This window comes from Trichoplax adhaerens, genomic scaffold (assembly GCF_000150275.1).
Source record: "Trichoplax adhaerens TRIADscaffold_5 genomic scaffold, whole genome shotgun sequence".
In the NCBI taxonomy this organism is placed as follows: Eukaryota; Metazoa; Placozoa; class Uniplacotomia; order Trichoplacea; family Trichoplacidae; genus Trichoplax; species Trichoplax adhaerens.
In genome coordinates this window covers 6,637,243-6,653,404 of record NW_002060947.1, presented here as the reverse complement: position 1 = coordinate 6,653,404, position 16,162 = coordinate 6,637,243, and the positions used below count along the sequence as shown (strand labels likewise).

At 31.6% G+C, this 16,162-nt stretch overlaps 2 protein-coding genes across 2 annotated transcripts; one reads left to right on the top strand and one right to left on the bottom strand.

The window, feature by feature from the left end:
* Window positions 1-874: 874 nt before the first annotated feature.
* On the top strand, window positions 875-3,344 carry TRIADDRAFT_12969 (uncharacterized protein; the record flags this gene model as incomplete). The annotated part of the gene is made up of 6 exons (XM_002113008.1): window positions 875-1,086; window positions 1,631-1,830; window positions 2,030-2,418; window positions 2,655-2,824; window positions 2,884-2,962; window positions 3,135-3,344. Coding segments are annotated over 6 exons (1,260 nt in total), but the record flags the coding sequence as incomplete, so codon positions are not given.
* A 1,672-nt stretch (window positions 3,345-5,016) lies between these two features.
* Window positions 5,017-10,012, bottom strand: TRIADDRAFT_56784 (uncharacterized protein; the record flags this gene model as incomplete). Its single annotated transcript, XM_002112562.1, has 18 exons — window positions 5,017-5,100; window positions 5,264-5,305; window positions 5,452-5,526; window positions 5,696-5,779; window positions 5,984-6,034; window positions 6,178-6,225; window positions 6,329-6,403; window positions 6,518-6,601; window positions 6,952-7,023; window positions 7,235-7,279; window positions 7,433-7,516; window positions 7,862-8,019; window positions 8,162-8,244; window positions 8,485-8,532; window positions 9,069-9,110; window positions 9,259-9,314; window positions 9,523-9,612; window positions 9,860-10,012. 18 exons carry the CDS (start codon window positions 10,010-10,012, stop codon window positions 5,017-5,019), a joined length of 1,374 nt encoding a protein of 457 aa, XP_002112598.1.
* Between the last annotated feature and the right edge of the window lie 6,150 nt (window positions 10,013-16,162).

Below are 16,162 nucleotides of genomic sequence, written 5' to 3'. Positions count from 1 at the left end.
GATCAAACATGTAAGCACTACTGATCTGTTTTATTACACGGAACATCAGCCATTTCCCCATCCGTCTCTCATGCTCTAGTATTGTAGTTAAAAAACCATCTTTGTACATCGTTATCAGTATGCAGTTGCTACGATAGGAGAAAAACCTCTTGTACTGTACACTGTCATTTAGTGTACAGTACTGTGGCATAGGCGCTACTTTTCACTCAAACCTGTACTGTACTGTACAGTACTATACTCAAGAATTGGGTCAATTATTATAATTATTATTATTATTATTATTATTATTATCTCAAGAAGTTGGATAGACGATTGTACTGTACTGTACTGGACAGTACAGTGGACAGTACTGTAGCCTCCAAGGCAAGCAGAATACAGTACATAAACAAATTAACAATCATCTCGGATGCAACACAGGTAGCAGAGATGGAGGTTAAGCTAGGCTATGTTAACTAAATGCATTGAGTAATTGCCTTGGAAACGCTTTATCAAAACGACGAATCGCTCAACATCTCGCTTACTAAAGCCTTTCTTCAGTGATTTCTCCTCTCACTTAACCTCTACAGTAGTATTGTGTATTGGCTTGTGTGTTTCATTGGATTGTTTACATCCAACATTAAGCATTATTGGACGTTGGCCAAGTTGCTCGTTAACGATCATGCTTCTTCGAGTAGCTCGTCGTAGCCAAACTACTGCTTTATCTTCATGCCATTTCTATGCTACTGCAACCACTTCGACAACTGCTGAAAGCGTGGATAGCCAACAAACGGATGAATATGCCAATGCTAAACCATTCAGTGAAATACCTGGTCATCGAGGAATCCCAGGCTTTGGGTCGCTATTGATATACCTCAAAAATGATCGCTTTTATTTGCAGAGACCACATCTCTTAATGTTAGACAGTAAAGAAAGGTTTGGATCAATCTATAAAGAAGCCATCGGATCAACGCATTATGTCATGGTTACCAAACCGGAAGATGTCGCAAAAGTCTTTAAAGTAGAAGGCAAATACCCTAGCCGAGGTCCAGTTTATCCATGGATCATTTACCGACAGCAGCGAAAGAAAGCAAAAGGAATTCTTATCGGGTAGCAATACAAAATAGAGATGATGCAACCTTATACGAAGTTATGCTACACACTAAATTTCATCATCAAAGGATGATCTACTGCAGTACTCTAACTTAGTTTTAGGGATGCAATAGAGTTAGCAATAAATCTGAAGAAATCCTAACTTATATTGTACACTGCACAATCACGTATAGTACAAATACAACTGCATAATATTGATTAGTACTAACTACCTGTAATCTGCAGTCGATGACAAACAATGAAAAGGCACAACGACAATGCTGTACAGTAAGCTTACTGCTAGACCAATTCTTGAACGATCATTTATACTAGGGAATAAATACAGACGAGCTAATCTACAGCTATAAGCTTATGTTTTTTCTTCTTTTCCAAATGGGTACATTAATTGCAATTTTCTAGCGTTTACACTCAGTTAAAAGTTAGCTATTATAATATCGTATGATAGTTCAAGGTAACAAATAAGATATTACAATAATAGTAGCTTAATTACATAATCACATTCACATGAAATACTCATATACTGTACCTTGATATCATTTAGTGAAGGCGAAGAATGGCGTAAATCTCGAAGTGTTATAGATAAGAAATTACTGAGGCTCAAAGATGTTAGTCGCTATAGTGGCAGAATGAATGATGTCGATACTAGTTTTATTAATTTAATTAAAACGGAATGGACTGGAGATCATGCTACTGGAGAAATGAGCAATATTAGAAATTATTTATTCAAGTGGTCTTTCGAAAGTAAGTATAGTACATTGCCTACGGTAGATAGTTTCCTGGCTAAGTCGTTAGCTCTCAACTCTAGTCCATAACTATAAATGTTAATATCAATGAAAGGGATTCAAATAGCCAATTAAAAATATTGCACTTTACAGTTTGGTGTATTTAGTAAGTTGATGCAATCTTCTACAATTTCATGCTCTTTGGTTATTTTTTCAAGCTATCAATACTGTTTTATTCAGTAAAAGTCTTGGTGCATTCAATGATCCTCCGACACCGATTGCCGCCATTTTCTACGATAATGTTCTAAAAATGTTGAATGCAACCAATGAACTCTTATTCTATCCTCCTTATTATAAATACATAAAGACTAAATATTGGAAACAATATTGTGGTTATTGGGATACTTTATTCGAGGTTGGTGGCCAGCTAATTAACGAGGCACGCCAGGCATTGAATGATGGAAAAGGAATTGATATCGACAGGACCACTAGTCCAAGTCGTCTCAATGATTTGGAATTTTTACCGTACATTTTACTTCGTGGAGAATTAACTGATGAAGAAATTGCTAGTAACCTGATAGAACTCATGACGGCAGCTGTAGATACCGTAAGTCTTATAATACCAATATACGTGGTATTGGTATGTCGTACTACACTAGATGAGAATAGATTAGGATTTATTTGCGATAACCCTTGACAAAATTCTATAAGGATAAGATAAAAATTACATAATTTGCGATCTGTAGATTCCTGATTTATGGTTGAACATATCATACTTATAATCAATGAAGATAGGATATATACAATAACAGTATCATTTACATCATGTTTCCATTTTTCTAGTCAGCTAACACAGTATTATGGGCGTTTTATGTACTGGGGAAACATAAAAACATACAAGAACGAATTTATGAAGAAATTCAAAGTAACGTGAAGAAGGGTGAACAACCAGACTTTCAAGCGATTCAAAATATGCCATATTTAAGAGGACTAATAAAGGAAGTTCAGAGGTTGTATGTCTTCATTTATAATTTGCAGATTTAAGAAGTATTTCTAACTAAAATTCTTTTAGAATATATCCTGTAGTAATCTTCACCGCTCGGGAACTACAACAGAACCTTGTATTAAGTGGATATCAAGTTCCAGCTAACGTATGCTCTATTACACTTGTCAATATTTGCTCCTTTATAGTATTCTCCGTATAGCTTGATAGCTAGCATAAAATTTACAACTGTAAATTCTTGCATTATAGAGAAGATAGTAGCATTCATTAGTTAGAAGTAATACATATTCCAACGACATGATTATAATTATCATTTGTAGACACTAGTTTCTGTTGGACACTATACGATGTCTTTTGATGAAACAATCTATGAAGAACCCAATAAAATTAAGCCCGAAAGATGGATCCGATCAGTTTCTAACCGTCAGACCAACTCATTCAACTATATTCCATTTGGCTTCGGGCCACGAATGTGTATAGGACGTCGAATTGCGGAACTTGAAATGCAAATTTTGGTTGCAAGGGTAATATCTTGTTTACTATCGGCTAAAACTGCTCTACTGAAAAATTTCAAATCTCTGATATTCATAACTTTGCGATAGTTTATACTGATAACGGCATTAATGCAATATTTATACAGATGGTGTCAGAATTTGAAATCGAATGCTTAAATAAAGTAGAAGTGGGAATGATAAACAAGTTTATTGCTACACCAGACACGAACATAGAACTAAAACTAAGCGTCCGAAATCGTTAACTCATTTTAGCGCTGATCAAAAAATTTTAGTTTCGATAGCATACGCGTATATTGATTATCCATATTTATTGTTATAGACTCTATAGAGTATAGGATGTAAAATAAATATTATTGATGCTAATTCAAATATGCGTACATGGCGTTATATTGCTATACGTGCATGTTTAATACAGTTCGATTTTAATAATTCGTTTCAAATACTCAAAATTGTACTTGAATATTGTTATTTATAAAAAATTAAATTCAGCTACTCGTAGAAATGTTTTTTATCGCATTAGCACATTACCTTCCATTTTCTTTCTTTCTAATCTATATGTATATGAACAGAATGTTAGTTCAAGGTTGAATGTAATTATAGTTTCGCTGGATTTATCTACTTGTTATTTTCTATATCCATGGTATTATACAAGTACAGCCAGTATATACTTTTAGTCACACCCTACCTAGATCTAGAGAACATAGAAACTATCGCATTTAATTGGAACGATCAAAAACTGTTACGAAATCCTTCGTATCGCTGTCCTAAATAGCTGAAGATAAAATAAAATTACTTTCCTACGTTCTACTAACGTTACGTATCCTTACGCTATGATATTAAAATCTAAATCTTGTTATAGTGACTAAAAGCTGCTTAAGAGAGCTATCTCTTTACTAATTTTGGCATATTGCGAGAATCATTCAGTGGAAGAAATTCAAATAAACGTACATTTATTATGTGGGTTTCATGCCCTTTATTGAATTACATAGGATATAGATGTTTATAGCGAAAGCAAATGTCAGATCAAATAAATTTCGGTCATTAAAAATATCAATAGTTTAGATAGAATTTTTATTAAGTGCATGAAAGAGCTTCGTTTATTTTTGCTTATTTTAATAATAAGCATTAATCAGTTAAGTCTAAAACATATATATTTACCGATATAATATGGATGCACAGCAATAACCAAATGAATAGCTACAAATGAAACAAGCAAATGTGTATATATACAATTTGCTAAAAATTGCAATCTTTCAGATTGATCATACAGTAGTAGTGGCTTTCGGTAACGATAATTAAATTTATCAGTAATCACTTAATATGATGCTAAATTTTGCACACTATTACGACTTGGTAAATGTTGTGTGCCATGAAGACTGGGTAAATTTTGTAAGCTAAGATTTTTCGGTAAATTTGCTGAACTATTATGAATTGATAAGTTTTGAAAATGAGTAGAAAATAGATCAAGTAAGCTTTTAATACGGCATTTTGCTTCTTCAAACTTGTCCCCACGTATACGGTTGATAATGAAATCTAGTTTCTTCATTCCTAAATCGATGTTCAAGTTGTAATACTTTTAAAATCTATCCATTAATAGATATAAATTTACATATACATTCAGACTATACTACTTTATTAACTGTGAATGGTCCCATCTCAATTATAGTAAATTGTTTATGTGCACGTGCTAATTTATAATTTTACGTCTCAAACCGTTGATTTCTTCAAGTTGATTATGTATAATTTGCAAATCAGAGCTTTCATCAATCGCCTAAAAAAATTAATTACGTCATATTAGAAAATGATTAGTCTAAAAAGGATAGGGTAATACTGGAAGAAATATCAAGATTAGATAGTATTGTTGCGATATACTTAAACATTACAATTATAGAAAAAGTCTTTTCATTTTACTATCATTATTTAATCTTGCGTACCTGAAAGAGTTTAAGAGCTCCAAGTGCACATTCCTCCAACTCCTAAATTGTACCATTTTATATTAATAATAGATTAGGGTGATATAATTAAATTCAGGTGGAGAGTTCTGCTGTACGAATTTATCAATAAGCAAAGGCTGATTTATTATCATATTTTAAACACATAACATTATTAAAATATTTCTTACCACTCTCGATTGATACTTCTCTCTTATTTGGTTGCAAAACAAAATAATAGCACCCTTTCGTGCTAAAAATAGTTTCTATAATTTGACGAATATGCAACGAAATTTTCTAGTTAACATCATATATTAATATCATATGTCATTATTGCTAGGTATGCCCTGAGATTGATATACAAAATTGGGGCATTAGTAATTAAAAAATAATCCTACAAATCAATGATTTGATTAATATTCGGTAATTCTCTACCTGTTCTTTACTCCCGTGTACAGCGTATTCTGAAAAAATCTGACGTGCGGCATTTGCGGGAAATTTACCAAATAATTTGTCGCCCTTAATCAAGAAGAATTGAAAAGGCTTATTACTTTTGATCTTACAGTCTCTTTAAGTTACTAAAGCAGTTATGACCAAAAGCGATTATAGTCGCGCTCGACAAAGCTTCTGTCAAGAATGCTTCCATCAAAGCGCGTAGAATATTGTCGTACAGTTGTATAATTAGATATTGTATTCCATAAAATAAAATTGAGAGATTAATACCTTTACAGTTAATTCAATGATTCTGGTGATAATTCCACAATCAATTAAATCCTGTATCAGAAATAAAGGAGCAGAAAATTATGACATGACGTGAAAGCTTTCGCTTTTGATATCCCATACAAGAATAATTATTGCAATAGACCGAAATACGTGTGATCACCACTGTAAGAAATTTCTAAGTCCTATAATTCTACCTGTCGATATTCGCTTGCTGCAATAGCTTTTAGAAGCGATGAGGTTGTCTAAATATTGATTGATATTGTAATTATTTATTAGCTTAATTTTTAGCTGCAAGCAGTCAGTTTTAAATTATTCTAAACTTAATTTGAATAGATTATGATATACCCATGAAAATGCCTTATCGGAATCTTCGAAAAATTTCGGTTTTATATATCGAACAATACCATAATCGATTACCGTCTATACATATATGCATAGAAGCAAAAATAAGATATAATTATGTAGCCAGCATTCGGTTGGTTAATGTTACAAGTAGTTCACTCTCTTTTCTTGATAATAAGTACGGCCACTTACCTTAATTCTTCTTTTACGTTCTTCTAAAGAAATGCCTTGCAATGGACCATTAATTAAGCTAGAAATTGTCATTAAAGCAGCTTCCTATTAGAAATATTCAGAAGAAATGGTTAGCAGACCCACCTACTACAGAGGATTATTATCCATTTTATATTGTGGCTCTAGATATGTTTAATTTACCCTTAACGATTCACATGGAGATTCTGTCATGGAAATAACATGCATAATAAAAGTACTATCAAAAATCATCTTATAAAAGATGTTATAGAAAGGAATGAGGCATTAGTATCTGGCAAATAAGATAATATCAATAATCAATTGGATTGTTAGTGCTGGTAAAGATATGGTATATGCTATCCTAATGGCTTAAGAATAGCATTAAGTTGATGTAGACAGAAGATTATTATAGTATTCTGAGGCCTAGTATAGATTACCTTTTCAATCGCACTATCTGCATAAGCAATATTGCTGTAATGGTCGATTATGATACACAAGTTGTGTACAGTCTGAAACAAACGAATTATTAGATCATTTACTATGTCATAAAGTTATAATTATTGTTGCCAATATCACTACTAGTTTTAAATATTAGTCTTACTAATAGCATATTTGAGGGTCTAAACGGAATGTAACGTTATCTACTTTTACCATAATTGATTTAAAAAACGGGTACCGATAATGATAGTTGTAAAACTAATTGTTTATCTACTTATCTACCTGAGTGCTTGAGCACCATAACAGTTCTCGAAGGAGAGGAATCATCTATGATGATTACATATGATGAGCGTATTATAATCGAAACAGAACAGTATAATTATAGGCTTAATACCGTCTTTAAACCTTTAATTTATTGTACGTCGATTATATCGTAATGAACTTAGAAATTTACTTCGACATAATAGTGTCCTTACTTACCTCTAGCACAAATTTTTTGGTTAATCTTCTAGTTTTCATATTAATATGTCTTACCATAGAGCTTATTATATCTAGCAGTGGTAACTACATAAAAGAACAGTTTGGTTTATAGCTGTATCGTAGCTAACATTTCATATCATCAACCGCTTTAAACGATTTAGATTGAATTATCATTTTCCTTTTATGGGTAAATAATGTCTTTACTGCACAAATTTTAGCTTTCAGTGACGCAAATTAGACAAAACATATAGTTATTAATTGTTAACTACTGAAATATTCATTTGTAAAAAATTGACAACTACAAAAAAGTAACAGTAAATTTTAAGGAATGATTCATACAAACAAGACAAAAAAACTTATTGATTTTGTTCCTAATAGCTAGACAGCAAGAAAACGCCTTAAAAATTTCGATATTATTGATGAACTCACATTATGATTGTGAAAGAAGATTATGTTGATCAGTTTTCTTAATAAACTGTTATCGTGAATATAGACATCATATGATATGGATTCAATAGCGCTGCAGACAGAAGTAACCACTTCTAGAGATGGAGAAGAGAGCAACTCTACCGCAATAGACATCCCATCTAAAGTCGAAGAGACAATTTGTTATGTTCTCGTTATATATAGCAATGGATTATCTTAAATTGATATTGACCGGTTAATTTACGAGTAGATAGAATTAACAGCACTTTAGGAAAATAAATATCTTATAAACAAAATCACTACCTGCATTTTTGAAGGCTATTCTTTCTTGTCTTATTACAGGTTTAATCATGAGGAATACCTCACACTGAATCTCGAAATTACAACTAACGCAAGAGATAGATTTAGGATAATGTTAGATAGCTTAATAAAATAGGACAGGATATTTGCTAAATGAGAATTTAACTATCCTATAGTTCACAATTATATCCCACAATTATTGATACCAATAAATATCATTATAAGGAGGAATAAGATAGTGTTTGCAATGAAAATCTATCATCATTTGACTATCATTGAGATGGTTATACAACATTATAACTTTATAATCGATCATGTATGCTTACTTATCAATCCGATGCATGCATTTTAGTAATTCTTCGATTAGTTGTGCTCTTTTAATTAAAATAATAACATTAGATATGGAGTTTAATATTATTTCAACTACAATTTTATTAAGGTAGTAGATATTTACTACGTTCCTATTTTATCGAATTCTGATGCTAAAATTAGTAAAATGATAATCGTTAAGAAAATGATTTTAGATATTCGGACTACAGGTCGTATCTTTTACGTAACCCACTTAGAAATTATACCTACATTGTAGATATTATAATATTTTGAACAGATTGGATTTTTAAAATTATACAACTATAGCATCATTAAACTTACTAATTATGCTAAGCTCCAATTCATATACAGTATGCTATAGATTTTTTTACAAATTACTACAGTATTCTAGTATAGAAAGGTATAAGATGAGAGTTATGAAAAGATATCAATACATCAGCCATAGGTTATGATTTAAACGTGACCTATATAATAAATGTCCTACCAAAATCCTTATTAAATTTATTATTGATGGCCATCAACAATGTGTGCATACTCATACTTATCAATAGATGGAAATGATGTTATGATATAAATTTACCTAAGTAGCTGGTCTTCGATTTCATCAGTTTCAATACTACGTCTATATTACAGCCATGACAGGAAATAGAATAGTGTAAATTTGCATAATATTCACATTTTAAAACATTTATATAACAGAAAAATATGAAATTTTCATAATTGTACATCTATACTCGTTCTTAATTGTATTATTTCCATCATTTGGCTACCTAACACATTGAACAGTGGCTAATAATGAATCGGGGGAAAGCGGACTCTTTAAAATCTATAGGAGTTAGATTTTAAAAATTTAAATAATATGTATAAGGTACTTATTAAATAATTAGTAGATACTAGATATAATTAATATCTCACAGCTAGCATAAGCTACCTAAATCGCTAACATCAATCATGATATTAAAATACCGCAACAGTAAAACCGATTACTTATGGATAGATGTAGCAATTTTATTCAGCTATAGAAGTTGACTTACTTTCAATAAGTTCTGGATCTGATGGGAAGATATAAGTCTGTCGGGTAAACCCAACGTTTTATTGGAAAGAAAGACTGAACGGATCTTTTGCTAGCAATATGACAAGTCATATGAAATAGAACAGCAATAATTACTAACGGTATCTTCAATATATCAATAATTAATCGATTTGCTATCGAATCATAGCCTATCTTCAAATAATTTGACGTAATAGTTGGTGACAATAGTGAAATTCTCATAAGATTGATCTAATAAAATTTTAATGCCATTATTCTTCATTTTTAGTAGGGTTGGACGTCATTCTACTATAGCTAAATTTTACAATTTTACGATTTACATTAAGAGATAAATCTTTGGATTGATTTGTAGATTTTATTCCCTTAATGTCCGACTTCAATTTGTCCTTATTCAAGCGATCAATCTCTTTTATAAGATTGGTAATAAGAGGTACTTCAATACTACAGTTGTACAAATAGGATAATCCGTCCATTGAATGCGATAGAAGAACTTAATTTGACAATTTATAATGATAGTTGCTCTGAAATGAGTTCCCATTATGGTGAATTGGGATTATATGCCATTAATGGTTAAAGTATACAACTTAAATTTGCAAGCACTATAGAGATGGTATTCTGATCTAACATGAGTTTTCTTCAAGAACGCATATTATCGCATAAGAGCTAAATGTTTAGGATTAACTTCTGTAATTTCGAGATGATATTCGGCAAATAGGCTTAATAAATAATGACCAGGAATTCACATAGAAAGATATCTACTCTAAAAGTGTAACTAAATACCGTAATACATAACGTTTTATTCAGGAAAGTAATGGAATACAATCTAGTTATTCTAAGCTCGATAACAGTGCCAAGCTTAAACTTGACTTATCGTCTATGGACAACCGATTATAATTTAAGTATGTAGAGAAAGTGTGTAATAACCATCACGAGATGATAAAATATCAAAGCTATCCATTTAGCATATGCATACTACAGCACATGGAAAGATAGAAATTGTGCGGACTACAATAGACCTAGATGTACAGTTAACAGCAGGATTTATTGCTGGAAAAAATCAGCAGACTACTCTTAGCTTTGTCTATATTGGCTAGAGCCCAAGAATAGATGTTTCATTTTTGGGTATTAGAATCATAAACAAAATTATTTATCCGACGTGATTTGATGGTAGAAAAATACTAAAGTCAAACGGAAAGATAGAAAATGTAGAAGCTTTAGTGATCGACGTGACAGACGTTTCATTTTTGGGTATTAGAATCATAAACAAAATTATTTATCCGACGTGATTTGATGGTAGAAAAATGCTAAAGTCAAACGGAAAGATAGAAAATGTAGAAGCTTTAGTGATCGGGTTAATTTATAAAACAACAAGATATACTGATGAGAAAAATAGAATAAAGGTTAAAGTTCATTAAGTTACTCTTAGCTTTTGTCTACATTAGCCAGCACGGCTGAAGAATAGTTGTTCTATTTTAGGATTTTAAAATCGTCAACCAAACCATTTAATCGGCAAGATTACAGGATAAAAAAATACATTATGCAAACGGAAAGACAGAAAGTTGAGAAACTATGATAATCGGCTTATAGTGGTAAGGCTATACCATCAATAAAATTTCGACAAAATCGAGAATTTGTCCTGGTGTTTCTGGTCGAATCTAAATTATATCATGCAATAGTAAGATGCATTGACGAAAAGAGGGTCAAATTATTTTTGGCATTCATGTGATTAAGCAGCGAAGCCCAAGAATGTAACTTCTATTTTAAGGTATAATAATAGCGAATAAAACTATCGAAGGGGCATAATTTAATGGTGGAAAAATATCGGTAACAATAATTATTCATAGCTGCAATCACTTTGTTATTGGCTGCGGTAGCATGCTTCGTAAATTAGACTATTCTTATACAAATGATTATTGATATGTCTTACAGTCCATATTGATAGTTAACTTACGCTGTATAATTATAGAATCAATATTCGTGACTAATTTACAATTTACAAGTCTGCCTAATTCTAGATATGGATATCATAAACTATGTATTGTACAACGTTACACTGTAAGTGTTGACGGCGCACATATAAAAGCCGTTGTAATTATCAATAAACGAATGAGTGGTAGTAAGTACTTAGCTTTGTCAGTATTCGAAAACTCGTCAGAGTGATCCGAACTTTACATACGGTTGGAGTATCAACTCTAGTTAGTTCATACACAATAATTATGACGATGATCAAGTCAGATATTTTGACTATAATTTCTTAAACGAAACTTTGTGACTCTGAAGGATAATTTATTGCATTCTTGCGGATGATTTTAACTACTATTGAACAGAATATAGAGTAGAATTTAAATACGAGCATAGAAGTGATAAGCTATAATATAATCACAGCATGAAATCTCGAAATAATTTTTCATGTTGAAATGATCACATGCTGGAGAAAATAAAAAAAACTGTTCATCACGATTATTTGGATAGTATCAACTATGGTATCCAAGAAATAGAGGATTATCAAGCTAGTATAGGCTAAATCAAGCTGATAAAATTGACCTTATAACAGAACTATATTTGGGTAAAGTCGTGGTAAAATAGTTAATTGGATAGTTACTGTATTAAGATTGTACAATCGAGTAGAAGTTCAATCTAAAGCAATAGAATGGGTCTCCAATTCACGGGATTTCTTAATCCACCGGTCTATTAAATAGTTCATAAAATAAATGTTTCATTTATCGTATTGTCTGACAAGAGATCGATTACCGTAGCCATAGTTAATATATAAATAGAATCGGTCTCGCATAAATGAAAAAAGGGAAGCAATGAAATAGACATTATAGCCGTATCATTTCTTGCTAAAATGATCAATTGAATAGTTAATCCATAAGTCAATCAATTATAAATTTGTCAGTCTAGCTGCAAATTGCAAATTAGTGCAATAGGCAATAATAGCATAAACTGAAGGGGACTAGACTCTTTCAAATGATAATCTAGAAATATAAAATAAGCTTTCTGACTTAATTATTTCTTGATAAAATGGCCAATTGGATAGTCAATCAATTAGGATTATAAGTCCAGATGTTAATATTAAACTAGGACAACAATAACATAAATTAAGAAGATTAATCTCTTATATGTAAATGAAAATGTAGGACAATAAAATAAGCATTCTAACTAGATTACTTCTTGATGAAACAGTCATTTGGTAGTTAATCGGTTAGGATTAAAAATTATTAATCTACATGAGAATGCTAAACCAAGGCCATAGGCAACAACATAAAGTAAAGGAGATCAGTCTTTTATAGATGATAACGTGGGAAGATAAATAGGTATTCTAATTTGATCATCCCGTCAAGAAATAGTCAATTGGATAGTCAATCTATGAATCTATGAAGATTAAAAATTATCAATCTGGCTAAAAATATTAAACTAAAGGCATCGGCAACAACAACATTAAGTAAAGGAGATCAGATTCGTATAGATGACAATATAGAAGATGAAAATTAGATATTCCAATTGATTATTTCAACAAGAATTAAGGCTATCCATCTTGCTAATGCCAAAACTAAGGCGATAGACTAGACCTGCAACAACAACATTTCTTGAGTAAATAGTCGATTTTATAGCCTATCCATTTAGTCAATTGGTCGTATAGGCTGAGAAAGCGATTAGTGTAGCAAAGGCTACAATGATCAATCTCCCATTAATGATAATCTTAAGCGATAGAAATGACGACTTGTAAGAATTGTATTTCTTGATCAAATGATGGATCGGATGGTCTATCATAAAGATTCTCAATGAAGGAGAAATGATGATTGAAGGGGATTAGGACTAGACTAACAACAACATTCTTACAAATGATCAGTTGTATAAGCATTAAAATCAGTAGACTGTTTATCGTATTGATTCAAATGAGATTGGCTACCGTAACGAAATATTTAGACTATTAGTATGGCATAAACTAAAGCAAAAAAACTCAACGCCGTAACGACAGAAAATATTTGATGCAATCATCAATGGAATAAGTCAATTACTCATTGTAACCGCCACTAGGATATTCTCAACCGCACTATCAATTAAAATTAGAATAGCAATAATGAGAATCTACAGCGACATAATTAAATTCCTTGAACGACAAAGTTTCCCCATGGAATAAGTCAATCAAATGAAAGAAATATTGGTCTGGATGATGGCGACTATCGTAGTCTACAACAGAGACTCCAGTACAGTACATCTTACTATGGCAAAATTAGTCGATGAACCTATTAATCAAATTAGATAGACTATTGCTTTCGTTTATCGTTATGTGACAAATGGCGAAAATATTTTATCCCTCAATGTAGAATAAGGAAAAACGCTTGACAAGTTGTAATATCCTCTTTAAGGAAAAGATCATGCAAGTACAATCGTTTGATAATCATTTTGATCGACAAATTAATAGGAGACGAAATAAAAAATAGTCAATGGAAATCATCGATATAGTTAATATGTAGAATAATTTTTTTAATCTGCTAGCCAATAAATTATGAAATCATTTCCGATTATACAGTAGGAGAGAATTGCATAATGAAATCGGCTTGTATTCAAATTTCTTTTACTTGACAAGCCGCAATTCTCGTCATCAGGCAGTATTGATATTGCCTATGGAAACATATTCTTTACACTTTAATCAAACACTTTAGGATACTTTGGAAGGGACTACAACACTGCCCTTCAACACATTTGTGTCGGAATGTTGTTTGTTAGTAAATATCAAGAAATCTCCCACTAGCATTTTTGCAATAGTTGCATCACCATTGACGGAAGAGAAAATATGTTGATCACCATTCTACTCGTAGGTGTGGTAATCCTCTTCAATCAATACGATTATTGATATAGATGACTTAGAATTGTTGAAATCGAATAGAGAGAAATGGGATTATTGCAAACTATCAAGAAACAATAACTATAGATTACCAATTTCTTATAATAACTTGCAATGTTATTTTACCCTGAATAATTATATTATCATTTGGAAGAGTTGAAGATAATCAACAGGAAATTCATGCAGAGGAAGTCGTTATTTTACTTGCCAATAAAATATAGTATGATGTAGTACATCTAAATTAAAGGTACTTTCAAGCAATGGAAAAAGATGGGAGATTGATGGTCTACATTAAAAGTACATTCAATCAGTAGGGAAAAGGATATGCGATCGATGTTCCAAATTGAATGTGCTTTAAACAAATAAGGGATGAGTACGGTATAGAAGATCTACCATTAATGTATTTCGAATAAAAGGAGGGGAAAGGAAACAGAAGGACTAAAACTAAAGCAAAGTACTATTTCAATGAGTTAAATAGTCCTTCACTATTACAAAGTTTAAATCATTAGCCAGCAGTTGACAATAAGATAAACATCATCTCCATATTTTTTGGGGGTAATCTGTGAGTTATTCTAATACTAGAGTAGAGCGTAGTTCAATAATTTTTTCCCCGACAATATTCATGACTTAAACGACGATCAAGCAGACTTGTGATTGACATTTCCATTTGGAAATGCTGGTGGCCATCAATATTTTCTATTACAACAACGTCTCGACATTGCTGTCGTCTATAATTAATTTTCTAGTATCTGATTGCATAGGAAAGACAAGAACAAAAATTAGCCCCACACCACAGGGGGGAGACTGTCTGCCATGATTCGTTATGATGATCTCCTCCCTTGATGCAGAGCAAATTAACTGATTAAATCATTGTAAAACTACAAGAAAATGGAGGATTGGATTGGTAGTTCTGTCGCTCTCCAGGCGAGAATGAATCGTTTAACTAATATGAGCATAGTTCTGCCGCAATTGAAGGTAGGCTATTCGAGTTAAACGAAAAAGGCCCCAAAATTAAATTGATGTTTTCATGAATGTAACGGTAACTACTGAGATGCAAAGGAGTACTTATAATGATTTGTTTTCTTATCCTTTGATTGTAGTATTTTAATTAAAACTGGGCAATTATAATTTATAGAATAGATTAACGAAATGGCCTAGACAAATTCTCGTCTAAATCTGGTCGACGTAAACTTTATACAGTAGTTGGATCATTTTTACTATGACCCTATCCTATGCTAATCTAAAATCATTCATTTTAGCCTATCTTATCATTCTTGTCTATAAAATTAGCAATAAATAGATAGATAATTATACTGTAATAATGGTAATCCTAAAGTTTGCCTTTTTTGTACTCAAGGAAAAGCGTAGAATATCCAATCTGTTGTATAACGACCGCTTTTCAATCAAATGACAGGGAAAGTAAAAGTCAAACATCTCATTTCTAGATAATATGGCCTCAATTATGTGAAAAAATAGGATAGTTTCAATTCAAATTGGATCTTAAGATGGGAAATGCAAAGTCATGAAATGTTAATTATAAAAAAATGCCATAGTAAAAAGAGCTTAACCAATATGGATACCGATGATGACGTAAAGTGGTTGCTTAACTTAAAAATAATAAATTAAATGGATATTAGTTTCCAGCACACTGCCCCATTCCGATTTTTGATTACGATCGTTAAAAAATCGCATCTTCCTTATATTTTACTACTATTGTCATGCTTGGGTGATTGGAGCACAAGTTGATCGAATATCATTATGAATTGTAGAA